Source organism: Orycteropus afer, unplaced genomic scaffold (assembly GCF_000298275.1).
Source record: "Orycteropus afer afer isolate SDZICR_OR568_19922 unplaced genomic scaffold, OryAfe1.0 scaffold00058, whole genome shotgun sequence".
Classification (NCBI taxonomy): Eukaryota; Metazoa; Chordata; class Mammalia; order Tubulidentata; family Orycteropodidae; genus Orycteropus; species Orycteropus afer.
In genome coordinates, this window is record NW_006921645.1 from 10,089,519 (window position 1) to 10,105,767 (window position 16,249).

The window sequence follows — 16,249 nt, forward strand, 5'->3', positions numbered from 1 at the left end:
GTTCTAATCATTTTTTACTGTACAATTCAATAACATTAATTACATTCACCATTTGTGCAATTATCACCAGTATCTGTGTCCAGTTTTTTTCAGCACTCCTAACAAAAGCTTGATTGACAGACACATGCCTGTGCCCTAGCTGCAAGGGAGGCTGGCAAAGCAAGTTTTCTAGCTTTGACCTCAAGATATAGGGTGTTCAAAGTGCCAGGCAGCCCAGAAGCACAGCAGGGGCCAGGCCAGATAAGCAGTCCCTGGTGAGAGATCCTTCAGAATCCAGAGCCAGGCATTATGGGGCTGGGCACACTGAGGCTTGTCCTTCCCAAATTAAGTGGCATTCCAAGGAGCAGTGAGACAGTAGTGAGGCTGCAGAACAAGCTAAGGAATGCGGTCAACTCCAGGTTACCCATTGGTGTCGTCCTCCCTGTGGCTTCTCAGGTTCTCATCCAAGACCACTTCATACTCACCATACAGCTGGTGTGTGCTTAAGGAGAGACTGCATACCTTCAGTTTTAACATACATGTCATTATAGTCTCTACTGTGTATGTGGAGTCCCTGGGTGGTACAACGGTTAACATACTTAGCTGCTAACTGAAAAGTTAGTGGTTTGAGTCCATCCAGAGGTGCCTCAGATGAAAGGCCTGGTGATCTACTTACAAAAATTCAGCCACTGAAAACCCTATGGAGTACAGTTTTACTCTGACACATATGGGGTTGCCATGCGTTAGAGTCAACTCCACAGCAACTGGTTTGACTTTTTCTATTTGTTTACTATATTTTTGCTTCCCCTGCCCCCCAGTCCTCTAAGAAACAGAAAGACGCATATAAAACTGTTACCTTTATATGTCAAGAGCAACACATAAGTGACTTTTGATCTTTTGGTATTTTGCTGTACACATAGTGAGAGTGTGTATTCCTTTTTTGATTTGGCTGATTGGAAACTTAGGACTATGTCTAAAATTCAACAAGATCAATTCCAGAAGACCCTGCAGCTGCATGTCTGCAATTTTCCTTCTTATAAGGTTGTCTTAATGCTTTCTCTATATTGTCCCTGTTCTGGCCTCTTTTCATTTCATCATGATTTTATTGTGCCTTTTCTTATCTGTGACACCAGTCCCTCCATTAACAAGGGTGAGTGTGAGACATTATGGGTCTGTCTCCAAACCTGTCACCCATATGGGGTCCCTGAATTCCTCGAGGGCAGGAGCAGTGCCTTGCCCATCATTATACCCCAGTGTCCAGAGTGAGCATAGCATTGTCTGATGAACTGAACAGAGATGAGGGAAGGGCCCAGAGCTGTGAAGGACAGGGGACGCCAGGTTGAGCACTGTACTCAGTAATACTCAGCAGAAGACAGTCTCAGCCAGTCCTGTCTGCACCACACAAGTGACCAAAGCACCAAAGTCCTATCTCTGGGGGCAGGTTCATTAGTATGATAGAGACGTGGGCACTGGCGTTGCCATCTCCCCCAGAGGAGGCCACAAGCCCTGGCATCGGATCCTGGAGCCTCTTTTGTCAGGCCGCCCACATCTATCTAGGCTGGAAACGTACTAGTTGCTGCTGGGTGGTGACTTCAGCCCCAGTCCATCTACCTTACTGAATCCTGCTTAGCTTTTGTGGCCCAATGCAGCCCCATCTCCTTTGGAAGCTTTCCCCAACCTTCATTCTCCACTGCTTCACCCTCTTTTGACCTTGGGCAGACAGTGGTAGGTGCTGAATTCTAGTCCCCCAGTAGACTCCCAGTGCCACAGAAGCTGGAGTCCCACCTCAGCTCCTTTCTCATCTTCCATAGCAGCACACCGGAGGGGCCTGATCACTTCTGGTGATCGATCAGTCAGTTATGTTAGTTAGGCTGTCCCTCTGAGCAGCATTAACAGCAATAACTTCCAATGCTATTGCAACACACCAGGCCCTCAAGGTCTGGAAACCTCATCTCCCTAATATCTACCCACCACGGCCACCCAGAACAGCATCAAGTTCCCCAAGCACACACTGGTTCACATCTCTGTCCTATTACTCATATAATTCACTCTTCCTGAAGAGCACTCCATGCATTCATCCATTGGTTGAACCAACAGTGATTAAAGCTCCTACTATTGGCCAACACTGTAGTTCAGAGACCTGCCCTCGTTCATTCATTCTCTCGGCACCTATGCCAGGCCACCAGCTGGGCCAGGCTCTGTGCCAGGCCCCTGCCTTCATGGGGCTCCCCAGCCAATGGAGGATCAGAAACCAAGCACTGGAATGCTGTGTGCCATGCAATGTGACAATTCTGTGCACAGAGCTTAGTGGTGAGAACAAAGGGGCAACATGCAAGGACACCTACGACTCCTCCAGAACAGTGCTTGTCGTCCTTCACAGTCCCCTGATCACCAGGGATGCTGTTAGCTTGTATCACTCCTTTGTACAAATTAGAAAAACTGCTCCATCTAGATAGGCAAACTGGCAAAAAGCAGCCCCTCTGAGCTGTCACAGCCTCACAGTGTACAGCCTGGTGAACAAATGGTGCTTTGTGGGGGAAAAGGGCCTGTGCCTCCTGGCAGGGTGTCAGCCCCCATATGTTCCCTCTGCCAGGCACCTTTTGCACACACACAACCTGTGGCCCAGCAAACCTTCCCTTAAATACAGCAGGGCCTCAGGTCAGTTCTGTGGGGGTGTGCAACTGGCTCTTCCAAAACCCAGGTGCCCTGTGAGGCTTGTTTCAGGGTAGGGGCTCCCCAGCCCTTGACCAGCAGGCACCTTGGGTCTCTGCCACGACTCACGGAGTACTTCATCCATAAAGGATCTGGGTCTTTAGTGCTCTTCAGTCGCTGAAAGAAGCAGGATGCTGTCAACTGGCATAAAAATGTGACCTTTGAAAATTTACAAGAGCTCAGGGTTTAAAAACCTGCTGCGTTAATGATGCATCCCATTAGCATCTCATTAAAGGGAAGCAAAGGGCTGGTGCTCAGGCCTGATGACAGGAGGATATGGGCACTCCACGTGGGGCAGCCGGACAGTGGTGAACTGTCTGCAGCTGTCTCTGCAGAGTGCCATCATGTCACAAGGGCAGAACCCATGGGCAGGGACACTGGAAAAGATGAAATGTGTGGGTTGCTTCACTAGTGTCCCACACAGAGTGGGAGGGGACACAGTAAGGTCCCCGCTGATCCTGCCTTCCTCCTCTTGGCTCTGGTTGGGTTTTGTAGCATTCTTGTATTGCAAGGAATCCCTCAGTGGTGCAAACAGTTAACAACTCAACTGTTAATTGAAAGGTTGAAGGTTTGAATCCACCCAGAGGTGCCTCAGAAGAAAGGTCTGGCAATCCACTTCCTAAAAATCAGCATTGAAAACCCTGTGGGGCACTGGAATACATGCTCTTACATGCATGGGGTCGCCATGAGTTAGATTCAATTCAGCAGCAACTGGTTGGTTATGTTGGCAGCTCCTGGCAGGAGTTGTGGAGCTCCCAGCATTTGGGCTAGGAGAAAGCTTGGAGTGCTTTTGGGGGGGTTGTAGAACTGTTGGGATTTTAAACCATAGAGGAAGAGGGTTAGCAGGAGCCCCACACAAGCATCCAGAACCTGAGGACTGTCGTGTTTACTTGGGGCCTGGGCCCTTTGCAGAAGGAAGGGGCTCTGGTCAGGCCACATTGATACACACGTCACCAGCTGCTCCATGAATCACACACCTGGGAACCCAGGAGCCTCTGCAAAGCCCACAACCCTGGCTCCATGTTTTTTCTGGAGGAAGTAGAGAAAGGAATGTTTTCATGTCTTTAATAAAATAAATAGAATTCTTGACTTGCAAGTTGCTCAGATCTTCAGAAGTTGCCAGTGCCTGGTAGAATGTGAGTGGCCTTATTTATCTTACCAACAGAAGAAAAAAAAAAAAAAGACTGTTTTCTTCTCATAACAGACCTCATTATTCCTGAACATAAAAAATGACTTGTAATATTCATTAAAAGAAAGAAAGAAAAAACCAACCAAACAGCAAGCCTGTTGTAGCCACACTTAATCTCCACCTAGTCATTCAGGGTCCACTTCTGTGCACCCTGGCCCACCTAGCTATTTTCTGGAGTTTACCTCTGTCCATGGTGTTTGTGTAGTTGTGCCCTCTGTTGTAGTGGAAGCTGCTTGAGGGCAGGGCTGAGTCTTAGTCATCCTGTATCCCCCATGGCTTGGTCAGTGCTTATCACAGAGCAGGACCCCAATACTTGTTTCCAGAATGAACAAACCAGCCAAGGAACAAATGAGCAAGACATGGGTCTGAGCAACATATATCGCCAAAGTGTGCAATTTCTTAAGTTCCAAAAAACTCCCCAATTTTAGGGCAAAAATTGGAGCTCCTGGATTCTTGGAGCCCAAAACCTGGTGACCCAGACTCTGTAATGTGGAGTCTAGATGAGGGGACTTCAACGTCTCTATTGGAGGCAGTGACTGCTGTAAACAGCCAGGCCCAGGGCGTTCAAGTTTCCAGACTCCTTCCTTCCCCTGTGAAGTTACTGGGGGAAAACGGGGACGTGGTTGCTGATGCAACAGGGGAGAATAGCTGAAGGATAAGGAATCTGAAAACCAAAATAGCCTCTCACCTGGGAGGCTGCAAGGAATACTGGGCAGGAGACAGGGGCTGCAATGCCCCCTACTGACAGGAAGAGTTCCTATATTATCAGTGATAGTAATGGGAGGCTGGGGTCTGAGCCTAAGATACTTGACTGCCAACCAGAAAGTTGACAGTTCAAACCCACCAGCCACTCCATGAAAGGTAGACTGGGCAATCTACTTCCGTAAAGATTTACCACCTCAGAAAACCAAAGGGGGTCGCTATGAGTCAGAATCAACTCGATGGCAGTGAGTTTGATGAGTTTTTGGTTTGGGGTCTGAGTATTCAAATTTTACCCAAAATAAGATGCTGAAGGGAACATCTCACAGGCTCCTTCTCCCTCCAATGCCTTTTATTCCAGGGGAAGCAACCCATACCTCTGCACCCACCCACCACCTAAAGAGCCTGGAAATACAGAGGTGGCTGCAGAGCTGGTAGAGGCCTTCCTTCTTAAGATAGGGCCCATGCTGAAAGGTGTCTATTTAGAGAACATTGTAAAAGCCCCGCTATTGTTCTGTAAGACTATTGGTGAGTATGGTAACAACCCTGACCTACCCTTTTGCCCCCTAAGCCCCTCATCTGTGTACAGATAGAAATGGGCCAGGGGCTTCTGATAAGATGCTTGTCTGTTGAATAGTTCTTTCCTCAAGAGATTCTCTCTATTCTTTTGTTTCCTGCTCTGTTCACAGAAGGGATCATCTGAAATGCAGGCCAGAGATAAAGTGCAGCCTAATGCAATTAGCACAGCCCAGCCCACAGGTCCTAATGGGGCTCAGCTCCTGGCTCCCAGCAGGCCCTAATGCAGGCATTGTTTGTCATCTGCATTATGCATCAAAGTCTCAATAAGTGCTACCCACTGTCCCTGTCCCTGCCCATATCGCTACTCTGTGCCTGGCGTGGGACCTGGAAACACATTTTTCCGAGGCCCTATAGCTGGCTCTGCTGGGTCAGGGATTGAAGCTCTTTTGGCTTTCTCTAAATGTCCCTAGTGGACAGCCGCCTTGGCACCTAGCCCACCCTACCCTTCACCCCAGGCCTGCTGGGGCTTTTGCTGCTGCTCCTGGAAGCTGTGGTTGATCTTCCTGGAACCATCTCTGCCACTCACTCGCTCACATCCCCGTTATCCTAGGCCCTGTCTTTCCAACATGTTGTTGGAATTTTTTTTTTTTTTTTTTTTTTACTTTGTATAAACAAAAGTCATAGTAAAGAATTTGGCAAATACAGAAAAATAGAGACAAGAATAAAAAGTTGCCCATCAGAGCACTATTCACGATAGAAAAAAGATGGAAACAAACTAAATGTCCATCAACAGAAGATTGGATAAACAACTATGTTACATGCACACAATGGAATACTATGCAATGTTAAAGAACAGTGACAAATTTGTGAAATGTCTCATAACATGGAAAAACTGAGGTAATTATGTGAGTGAAGTTGTTGTTGTTTTTGTTATTATGTGCCATCAAGTTGTCTCCAACTCATAGCAACCTTATGTACAATAGAACAAAACACTGCCTGGTCCTGTGCCAGCCTCACAATCCCTGCTATACCTGAACCCATCGCTGCAGCCACCGTGTCAATCCATCTTGTTGAGGGCCTTCCCCTCTTGTGTTGACCCTCCACTTTACCAAGCATGACATCCTTCTCCAGAGAATGGTCCCTTCTAACAACATGACCAAAGTAGGCGAGATGAAATCTGGCCATGCTCAATCCCAAGGAGAATTCTGGCTACACTTCTTCCAAGACAGATTTGTTAGTCCTTTTAAAGGTTAGTACTTTCAGCATCCTTCACCAACACCACAACGCAAAAGCATTAACTCTTCTTTGGTTTTCCTTGTTCATTGTCCAGCTCTCACATGCATATGAGGTGACTGAAAATACCGTGGCTTGGATTAGGTGCATCTTAGTCTTCAAGGAGATATCTTTGCTCCTCAGCATTTGAAAGAGGTCTTTTAAAACAGATTTGCCCAATGCAGTACGCCTTTTGATGTCTTAACCACTGCTTCCATTGGTGTTGATTGTAGAACCAAGCAATATGAAGTCTTTGACAAGTTCAGTCTTTTCTCCATCTATCGTATGCTGCTTATTAGTCCAGTTGTGAGGATTATTGTTTTCTTTATATTGAGGTATAATCCATACTGCAGATTCTAGTCTTTAATCTTCATCAGTAAGTGCTCCAAGTCATCCTCACTTTCAGCAAGCAATGTAGTGTCATCTGCGTATCTCAGGTTGTTAATGAGCCTTCATGAGTGAAGTTAGTCAATTACAAAAGATCAAATATTGTATGAGACTACTATTGCAAATAAAAACTCACTGCCATCGAGTCAGACCCGATTCATAGCAACCCCTCCTTGGGTTTCCGAGGCAATATCATAAGAGTGCAGGACTGGAACCCTGAGAACCATCTGTGCTCCTGCGGTAGGAAAAAAAAAAAAAAAAGTTATCCATAATCCCCTCACTCAGGGATAACATCATTGCTGACATTTTGCTCTAGCCGTGGTGGCATAGTACCTAAGGCATTTGACTGCTAACCAAAAGGTTAGTGGTTCAAATTCACCAGCCACTCCATGGAAGGAAGACTGGACAAACTACTTCCATAAAGATTTACTGCCTCGGAAACCCAGTGGGGGTCAGTATGAGTTGGAATCAACTTGATGGCAGTGAGTTTGGTTTTGTTTTTAATTCGCTTCCTATGCATACTATTTGACATAGTGAGGTTATGTTTATGTCATCTCACATCTTTCATTTAACTTTATTGAATAACTATTTTGCAATCTCATTAAAAATTCTTAGTAGACATAATTTTTTAAATGGCTATATAATATTCCACTGTAAGACTATAGCTCAGGGAAACCAGTGTTATCCTGATGTTTGTTTTCACCCTAACATTTATTTTCTCATTAATATAAGTATCTTCAGCTTTGACTTGAACTTGTGGATGAGCAATTAATGGTCTGTTCTATAGTCAATATCTGGCAGTGTTCTGACTGATGATATTATGATGATATTGAGAGATGGATTGACACAGTGGCCACAATGATGACTCAAGCATACCAAGAGTTGTGAGGATGATGCAGGATCAAGCAGTGTTTCATTTTGTTGTACAAATAGTCATTATGAGTCAGAATTGACACAACAGCACCTAAAAACAACAACATCATCTCTTTCCATAAAAGTAGTCGGTTTGATTCCTATGTATTCCATTCAGTGAGGTCTGAATATGTATAGCCACCATTTGTGTTTTGAAAAAATTATTTCCAGTGAATAAGTTGTTGGTCATGCAAAATTCTATTATTTGATCTCTCACATTGTTTCTATCATCAAGGCCATATTTTCCAACTACTGATCCTTCTTTAAGGAGCCCTGGTGGTACAGTGTGTAAGGCATTCAGCTGCAAACCAGAAAGTCAGTGGTTCAAACTCACCAGCAACATTATTCTTTGTTTCCAACTTTCCCATTCTAATCACCAGTAATTATCAATGCATCCTGATTGCATGCTTGATCAATTTCAGACTGCAGAAGTTGGTAAAAATCTTTAATTTCTTCCTCTTTGACTTTCATGGTTGGTGCATAAATTTGAAGAACAGTCATATTAGCTCTTCTTCCTTGAAGGTGTATGAATATTATCACTGACAGTGTTATATTTCAGGATAGATCCCCCCCCCAAACTTTATTTATTTATTTATTGTGATTTTGGTAAAAATTTATGAGTAAATACATTCTCCATTCAATAGTTCATACACATTTTGTTTCATGACATTGATTGCAATCTTCACGATGCAACAACTCTCTTCCCACTTCCTCCCCGTGGTTACCTTTTTCCTGTGTCCTTCTTTCCTATGCATCCTGCCCTCTAAGCTATCTTCCTATGCCAATGCTGCCCTTCAAATCACCAATGTTTAATTGTTCTGAGGAGTATACCTACCTGTTGTAATTGTTTACCTCGTAGTCTTGTGTATTATTTGGCTGGAAGCCATGTGAGTGTGTTCAACTCCATGTCTGAAAAGTGACTAGGGGCCATAGTCTTTGGGGTTTCACCAGTCTCTCAGATCAGTAAGCCTGGGCTTTTTCATGATTTTGGCTTTTGTTCCACATTTTTCTCCCATTCTATCCAGTATCCTCCTATTTTGATCCCTTTCTGAGTGGTTGACAGTGGCACCATCTAGTTCTTCTGGTCTCAGAGTCATGTAGGCTGAAGTTCCCATGGTCCACTAGATCCTTGGACTGATTGTTTCCATGTGTCTTTGATTTTCTTCACTCTTCTTTGCTCCAGACAAGGAGAGACCAATCGTTGCATCTTAGGTGGCAGCTGACAAACTTTTAAGATTCCAGTCACTACTCACCAAAGTAGGAGGTAAAAGAATGTTTTGTGCAGCATGTTGTGCTAATTGAGTTTGATGTACCTGGTGATTGGCCCTGAGCCTGCAGGCCTTTCAGAATAGATTTTAAAATGTTCTTTTTGGTGATGAATGCAATGCTGTTCTTCAATTTTTTCATTCCCAGCATAGTAGGCCATATGTTTGTCAGTTCAAAACGGCCACTACTAATCCATTTCAGCATTCTATTCATTTTTGACAACTTCCAATTTTCCTATATTCATACTTCCTATATTCCCCATTTCAGTTATTAATGGATGTTTGTAGCTGTTTCTTCTCATTTTGGGTCATGCCACATCAACAAATAGAGGTCCTGAAAACTTTACCCCATCCACATCATTAAGGTCAACTTTACTTTGAGAAGGCAGCTCTACTCCAGTCATATTTTGAGTGCCTTCCAACCTGGGGGGCTCTTATTCTGGCACTATAACCAACAATATTCCACCGCTATCCATAAGGTTTTCACTGGCCAATTTTTTTCAGAAGTAGATTAGCAGGTCCTTCATCCCAATCTGTCTTATTCTGAAAGCTCCCCTGAAACCTGTCTACCATGGGTGACCTGGCTGGTATTTGAAATGCTGTTGGCATACCTTCCAGCATCATAGCAACATCATGATAAACAGATAAAATATTGAAGTTGTCAAGGATTTCATTTTACTTAGATCCACAATCAACACCCATGGAAGCAGCAGTCAAGAAATCAAATAACATATTGCATTAGGCAAATCTGCTCCAAAAGACCTCTTTAAAGTGTTAAGAAGCAAAGATGTCACTTTGAGGACTAAGGTAAGCCTGACCCAAGCCACTGTGTTTTCATTCATCTCATATGTATGCAAAAGCTGGACAATGAATAAGGAAGATTGAAAAAGAATTGCTGCATTTGAATTATGGTGTTGGTAAAGAATATATGAATATCATGAATGGCCAGAAGAAAGAACAAATCTGTCTTGGAAGAAGTACAGCCAGAATGCTCTGGAAGCAAGGATGGTGAGACTTCATCTCACATACTTTGGAAATATTGTCAGGTGGAATCAGTCCTTGGAAAAGGAAATCATGCTGGGTAAAGTAGAGAGTCGGTGAAAAAGAGGAAGACCCTCAATGAGATGGATTGACACAGTGACTACAACAATGGACTCAAACATAGCAATGATTGCTTTGTTTTGTACTATTGCACACAAAGTCACAATGAGTTGGAACTGTACTGACAGCCCCTGACAACAATATAAATATCTAAATTAAAGAGTGAATTCATGGAGCAGAGAACCCTTTCTTCCCACGGACAAGGAATGAGAGTTCTGGTGGTATCTCCTGATAGGGCTCCCCCAACTCCTGTCCTGGTGCCGGGATCTGCCATCCTCCCACGGCCTTAGGGCTTGTTCACGGAGTGGAACATTTGGGGCCTCAAAGGCTGGTGTGAGACAGAATAGGGAACTTTTATTTTTAACTGTGGTTAATATACACGTAGCAAATCGTTTGCCATTTCAACATTCTTCAGGTGTCCAATTCAATGGCATTTATCATGGTGTTCAACCATTACTATTATCCATTTCCAAAGTTTCCAAATTTAAGCTCATGTCTTAGTTTGCTAGTGCTGCTATAATCGAAATACCACAAGTGGGTGGCTTTAACAAACAGAAATTTATTTTCTCACAGTTTAAAAGTCCAGCCCTAGAAGAAGGCTCTCTCTCTCTCTCTCTCTCTCTCTTTCTCTCTCTCTCTGTGTATATGTGTGTGTTGACTGTGAAGGAAAATCCTTCTCTCAGCTTCTATAGCCAGCCATCCTTGGAGTTCCTGGGCTTGTAGACTGGTCTGCCCTTCCACCGTCTTTAGATAGTGTCTGTCTTCCTCCTGTGTCTGCCTTCTCTGCCTAATCTCCTCTTTTATTTCTCAAAAATGATTGGTCTAAAACACCCCTACACTGATAATGGTTTAATAGATATAATAAAAGAAACCTTCTTTCCAAATGGGATTAAAACCAAAACCAAATCTACTGCCATCAAGTCAATACCAACTCATAGCAACCCTATAAAACAGATTAGAACTGCCCCCCAGAGGGTTTCCAAGGCTATAAATCTTTATGGAAGCAGACTACTTCATCTTTCTCCCACACAAATGAGATTACATCCACAATTACAGGGGTTCGGATTTACAATGCATCTCTTTTGGGAACACCAAATCCATAATACTCAATATCTGTAAGCAGTGAGTTCCCCTTTTCCCCTCCCTCCTACCTACCCCTTTGGTCTCTACACATTTGCATTTAATAGTTCTCACCTGTGGCCTGATGCTGGCACTTTGGGGAATGATCCTCTCATACCAATGACCAAGGCAAGGTTTATGGGGGCACTGAGTCTTGGCTGGGCCCACATCAATGCTCAGCACATGCCCAGGGATAAATTGGCAGCAATTTTTTTGTTGTGGCTTATTCATGATCCAAAGGAGCTTTGGGGTACAGTGCCTAAGGCATTTGACTGCTTACCAGAAGGTTGGTGGTTCAAACCCACCAGCCACTCTACTGAAGGAAGATGGGGCAATCTACTTCTGTAAAGATTTACCACCTCGGAAACCCAGTGGGGGTTGCTATGAGTCAGAATCAACTCGACAGCAGTGAGTTTGGTTTTGAGTTTGTTTTTTGTACATGATCCAATTGCTGAGGGAATTTCTTTCCTCATAGCACAGAACACTCTTCTTTAATGATCACCTCAGATGAAGTGAGTGACTGCACAGGGTGGCCAGAGAGACATTGGGTTGGGAGGCAGGAGCTTATCAGAAGCCATAGTTGCTAGTACTAGGTCAAAATACCCTTTGAGTCCCCATGGGACTGGATGCAGGGCCAGGCCTCAGTCTCTGGCTCCCCAGCTCAGTGGATGATGCTCGGGAAATAAGAGTCTTGTTCTAGGGGGTGGGCTGCAGGGCAGTGCCCCTTGCCAGGCTGTGCTCACCTCCCGGCCGTGCTTCCTTATAGGCTCCTGGCATCTCCAAAGCGGACAATCAGTCCCAGGGACTGGCGACCAGCATCCGGTGGGGACAAACGCCCATCAATCAGTCCACACCCTGGGACACTGATGAGCCACCTTCCAAACAGATGAGGGAGAGCGACAACTCAGGTGTGTACTTGTCACTGGACACAGCCACCTATCCTAGGGCTGGGAGGGACGGTAGAGATGTCCCCACTCCCCAGCAGCAGGTCCTGACTTACCGCCTGCAGGATCCCTGCCCTCGCTGTGTATAATTCCCCCTGCAGTAACCATGCCTCTACCTTACCTCCAAACTCAAGAAAGTATTTGAGAGGGCAAGGGATTGTGATTGGCATTATAGGGGTGGCTTTGAATTTGCTTCTGGCTATTTTGAATGGCCTCAGTACTCTGATTCATTACAAATTTCTTGAGTCACACCTTCCAGTGAGGTTTTCCAATGCCAGTATTTATATGAGAATAGCCGTGCTCCAGCCTCAAGAACTGAGTGCACCACCTGCTACAGCTGTCAGTCCTGTGCACAGCTCTGGTCACAACAGAGGCCCTCCCTTTTCTCTCCTTTTAGTCCCAGACCTCCCAATTAGGATACACAAAACACATCTGCTCAGCCTTCCACATGACAGTCCTTCAGATATCTGGAGGCTCCCTCAATACCCAAAATCTTCTGTAGGATAAATGCCCCAAGCCCTTCAGCCACATCCAGAGCTCATAAGTGCCTGCGCTTCCTTTGCATCTCTCTTAAAGTGCAAGGCTCAAAACTCAAAATAAATGATCCACATGTGGGCTGGCCAGCACCTCCTTCATCCTGCCCTCCACATTCACCATTGTAGCCTGAGATCACACCCACCCTGCCATAGCCATATCACACACTGTCTCAACAGCTCACTTCCCTAGTCTGTCGTGGTAGCTTCTGCTACTATGTTCATCTCTTGGACCATAGGACAACATCTCATCAACCTCTTTCTGGATGACTCAGGATCTCTTAGATTCCAGCTTCCATTGCTAACCTGTTTCAACTCCTCCCAATATTATGTCATCTGCAGACTTGGTCATAATATCTTTTATGTTGTTGTTGTTAGATGCCATCGAGTCAGCTCCAACTCATAGCAACCTCCGCTCAGAAATTCTGGTGCATTTTTCCAGGCTCCCTGACCAATAAGGGAGAGAATGAGCTTGGGATAATATGTCTTGGCCTGGAGACAACGGGGTGGTACCACAATGATCGCTTCTTCTTCAGACTTGCAGCCCGTTCTAGAATCTTGCTGCATTACTGAATCATGGACTCTCTTCACTGATGTGTCGCCTTCTAATTTTCTACATCATCTCATTATCAAAATCATAAATATCTGTTGCACTTTTATTATATGCCTTGTTCTGAGTATCCTTGCAGTCCTCACAGCAGTTCTGTGGTGTTTGTGTTATTAATGTCCACATTGCAGAGTATGACACTGACTTAGAGAAGCCTTGTGTCTAAGATCACTCAGCTAGTAAGGGGCAGACCAGGACTCCATCTGGATCTGTCTGACTCTCAAGCCTTGCTCTTCACCACCATGCTATGTGGCTTTCCTTCTCAACCGCTCCTCAGACACACCTCCCACAGTGGATAGGTAGTCATCTTATTTCTAAGAGGAAGCTCCCAGCCCCACCTTCCAGGCCCTGAGGCTGGTGGTCCTGAGTGAGTAGCCCCCTCACCCCACTCTCCTTCTTCAAGCTCCCTATCTTCAGTCTACACTGCCACACCAGAGGCAACATGAATATCAAGGTAGTGTTTAGGTGATGAAGGCCTTGACCCACGTTCATTTAGTCAGAGGTGATCCAGATTGGCCTTTCCTGTCACAAGTCCTCTGACTTTACTCAGAAGTCAGCTTGAGTCACTCAATATCAGTTTGGCTCAGAGGGCCCTGGGCCCTGACTTCATGTCTAATATCAGATCTCAAGAGGCATGTCTGGGCCCCCTTGTTCACCCATAACTTTCTTAAGTTGTTGTTGTTGTTGTTATGTGCCGTCAAGTCGGACCCGACTCATAGCGACCCCTCCTTGGGTTTCCGAGGCAGTATCACTACGGAAGTAGATTGCCCCATCTTCCTTCTTAATTATCTACAGCTGTTATAATAGAAATTCCACAAGTGGATGACTTTAACAAACAGAAGTTTACTCTCTCACAGTTGGAGGCTAAAAGTCTGAATTTAGAGTGTCAATCTAAGGGAAGGCTTTTTCTCTCCATCAGCTCTGGGAGAAGGTCCCTGTCTCCTTTCAAATTCTGTGGGCCCAGCATTCTTTGGAGAGCTCCATGTCTTGACTCCATGTCTTGGCATCAATCTTCTCCTGGGTCTAGGAAATTCTCTGATCAGGGACCTTGGATCCAAATGACACACTCCACTCCTGGCTCTTCTTTCTTGGTGGAACTGAGATCCTTCCTTCTCTGCTAGCTTCTCTCTCCTTTTATCTTTTGTAAGATAAAAAGTGATACAGACCACACCCCAAGGAAACTCTTCTTACTTCAGATCGAGGCTGTGATCTGAGTAAGGGTGTTGCATCCCACCCTAATCCCCTTACAACTGATTGGCTGAACTCATCAGATAACCTCATGGGAGGTGCTTACATCATTACTTAACTGCTAAATTACATCATCACATAACCCAAACCACTACAAGTTATGACCCAGCCAAGATGACACATACCTTGGAAGGACACCCCCTCTCTGGTTCCTCACCCCAACCCTTTCCAGGGCTGGCCTTGAAGAGGTTGTTTAAGACAAAGCCTGGCCTTCCCAGCAAGGCTGCCCACTCACCTCTCCACACTGCCCCTACCTCCTCCTGTCCCCCTGTTCCTGAAGCACCAGCCCTGTGCACAACTTCAAGCCCTGGCATTCTTGCCTTGCCTAACAAGCACCCATTCCTTCACTTTCCAACTTTCTCCCCACCTCCTTCAGACAGTGAGTCTCCAGAAAGGAAGGAGAAACACCAAAATTTGTCAAATATTTACCACATGCTAGAAACTCTGCTAGTTCCTTTTTTTTCTCTTCAAGTATGTTTTCCTGGTTTAATTCATTTTAGTAGCCCTATGAGGTAGATATTGCTATTCTGTGTAATAGATGAGAAGAATGAGTCTCAGAGACAATTTAGCAACTGCCTGGGGCTCTTGGCTGGTAAGTGGCAAAGCTGAGATTTGAACTTGGGTCTCTTTGGAGGTCTCTACTGCTTTTTCCTCTCAGCTTTGTTGCTTCTCTGCCTCCCACAAGCAGATCCTGCTTCCTCCTCTGATTTTCCATGACCATTTATTCATAGAGCCTTAAAGCCCTTATCCTGTGTGATCAATACTTACATACTTGTAATCACCAAGTATTGATCTGTAAGTTCTGGATGTGACCCCAGCCTAGGGCCTGGGGCAGTCAGTGTTTACTGAATGAACATTTAACCAGCAGATGACATCTCTTCTGTCTCCCTTCCAGGCACAGGGCCATGGGTGACCACGGTGTCCGCCGGGAGCCAGCCCGCCCTGATCGCACACTCCTATGGAGTGGCCCAGCCTCCCACCTTCAGCCCAGCTGTGAACGTTCAAGCCCCGGTCATTGGGGTGACCCCCTCACTGCCTCCACATGTGGGGCCCCAGCTCCCGCTGATGCCAGGCCACTACTCGCTCCCACAGCCACCTTCCCAGCCTCTGAGCAGCGTGGTGGTCAACATGCCTGCCCAGGCCCTGTATGCCAGCCCGCAGCCACTGGCCATGTCCACACTGCCTGGTGTGGGGCAGGTGGCTCGCCCAGGACCTGCCGCTGTGGGCAATGGCCACATGGCAGGGCCTCTGCTCCCTCCACTGCCACCGGCCCAGCCGTCTGCCACTCTGCCCAGCAGTGCCCCTACCACCAATGGGCCCCCCACCTCTGAATCGGCCCACGGGCTGCAGATGCTGCGGACCATTGGCGTGGGGAAATATGAGTTCACCGACCCAGGGCACCCCAAAGGTAAGTCGTGCTGCCCACATGCCCCCTGTGTTCTTGCGTGTTTCCCTTCCCATCATGGTTGCTTCAACAAAATGAGGAGTGGGGCATGGTTCATGGTAGCCTGTGCTCCCGGCAGCTCCTCTGGCCTCACCCAACCCAGAGGCTGCAGCGGGGCTTCTCCCTGCCCAAGGCAACCCAGCTTCAGCAGGGCAGGCAAAGAGGAAGGGCGGGTGGGGGTAGGGCAGGAGAAGGATGGAGGGAAAATGCAAGAGGGCAAGAAGAGGGAGAGGAGGAAAGAAGGATAGAGCCTTAAGGGCCCACAGTCTCTCCCCCTCCAGTCCACACTCCGGCCCTGTCTCACCTCTGACCCAGGCAT

The 16,249-nt window shown here is 46.1% G+C and overlaps 1 protein-coding gene across 1 annotated transcript in view; it reads left to right on the forward strand.

Moving 5' to 3' along the window:
- The window catches only part of KLHL29 (kelch like family member 29), a 203,882-nt gene that overhangs the window by 99,999 nt on the left and 87,634 nt on the right, over positions 1-16,249 (forward strand). Inside the window, exons 2-3 of the mRNA XM_007939263.2 lie at positions 11,921-12,062; positions 15,382-15,894. Coding sequence (XP_007937454.1) covers positions 11,921-12,062; positions 15,382-15,894 — 655 coding nt within the window. The remainder of the gene's footprint in view (positions 1-11,920; positions 12,063-15,381; positions 15,895-16,249) is intronic.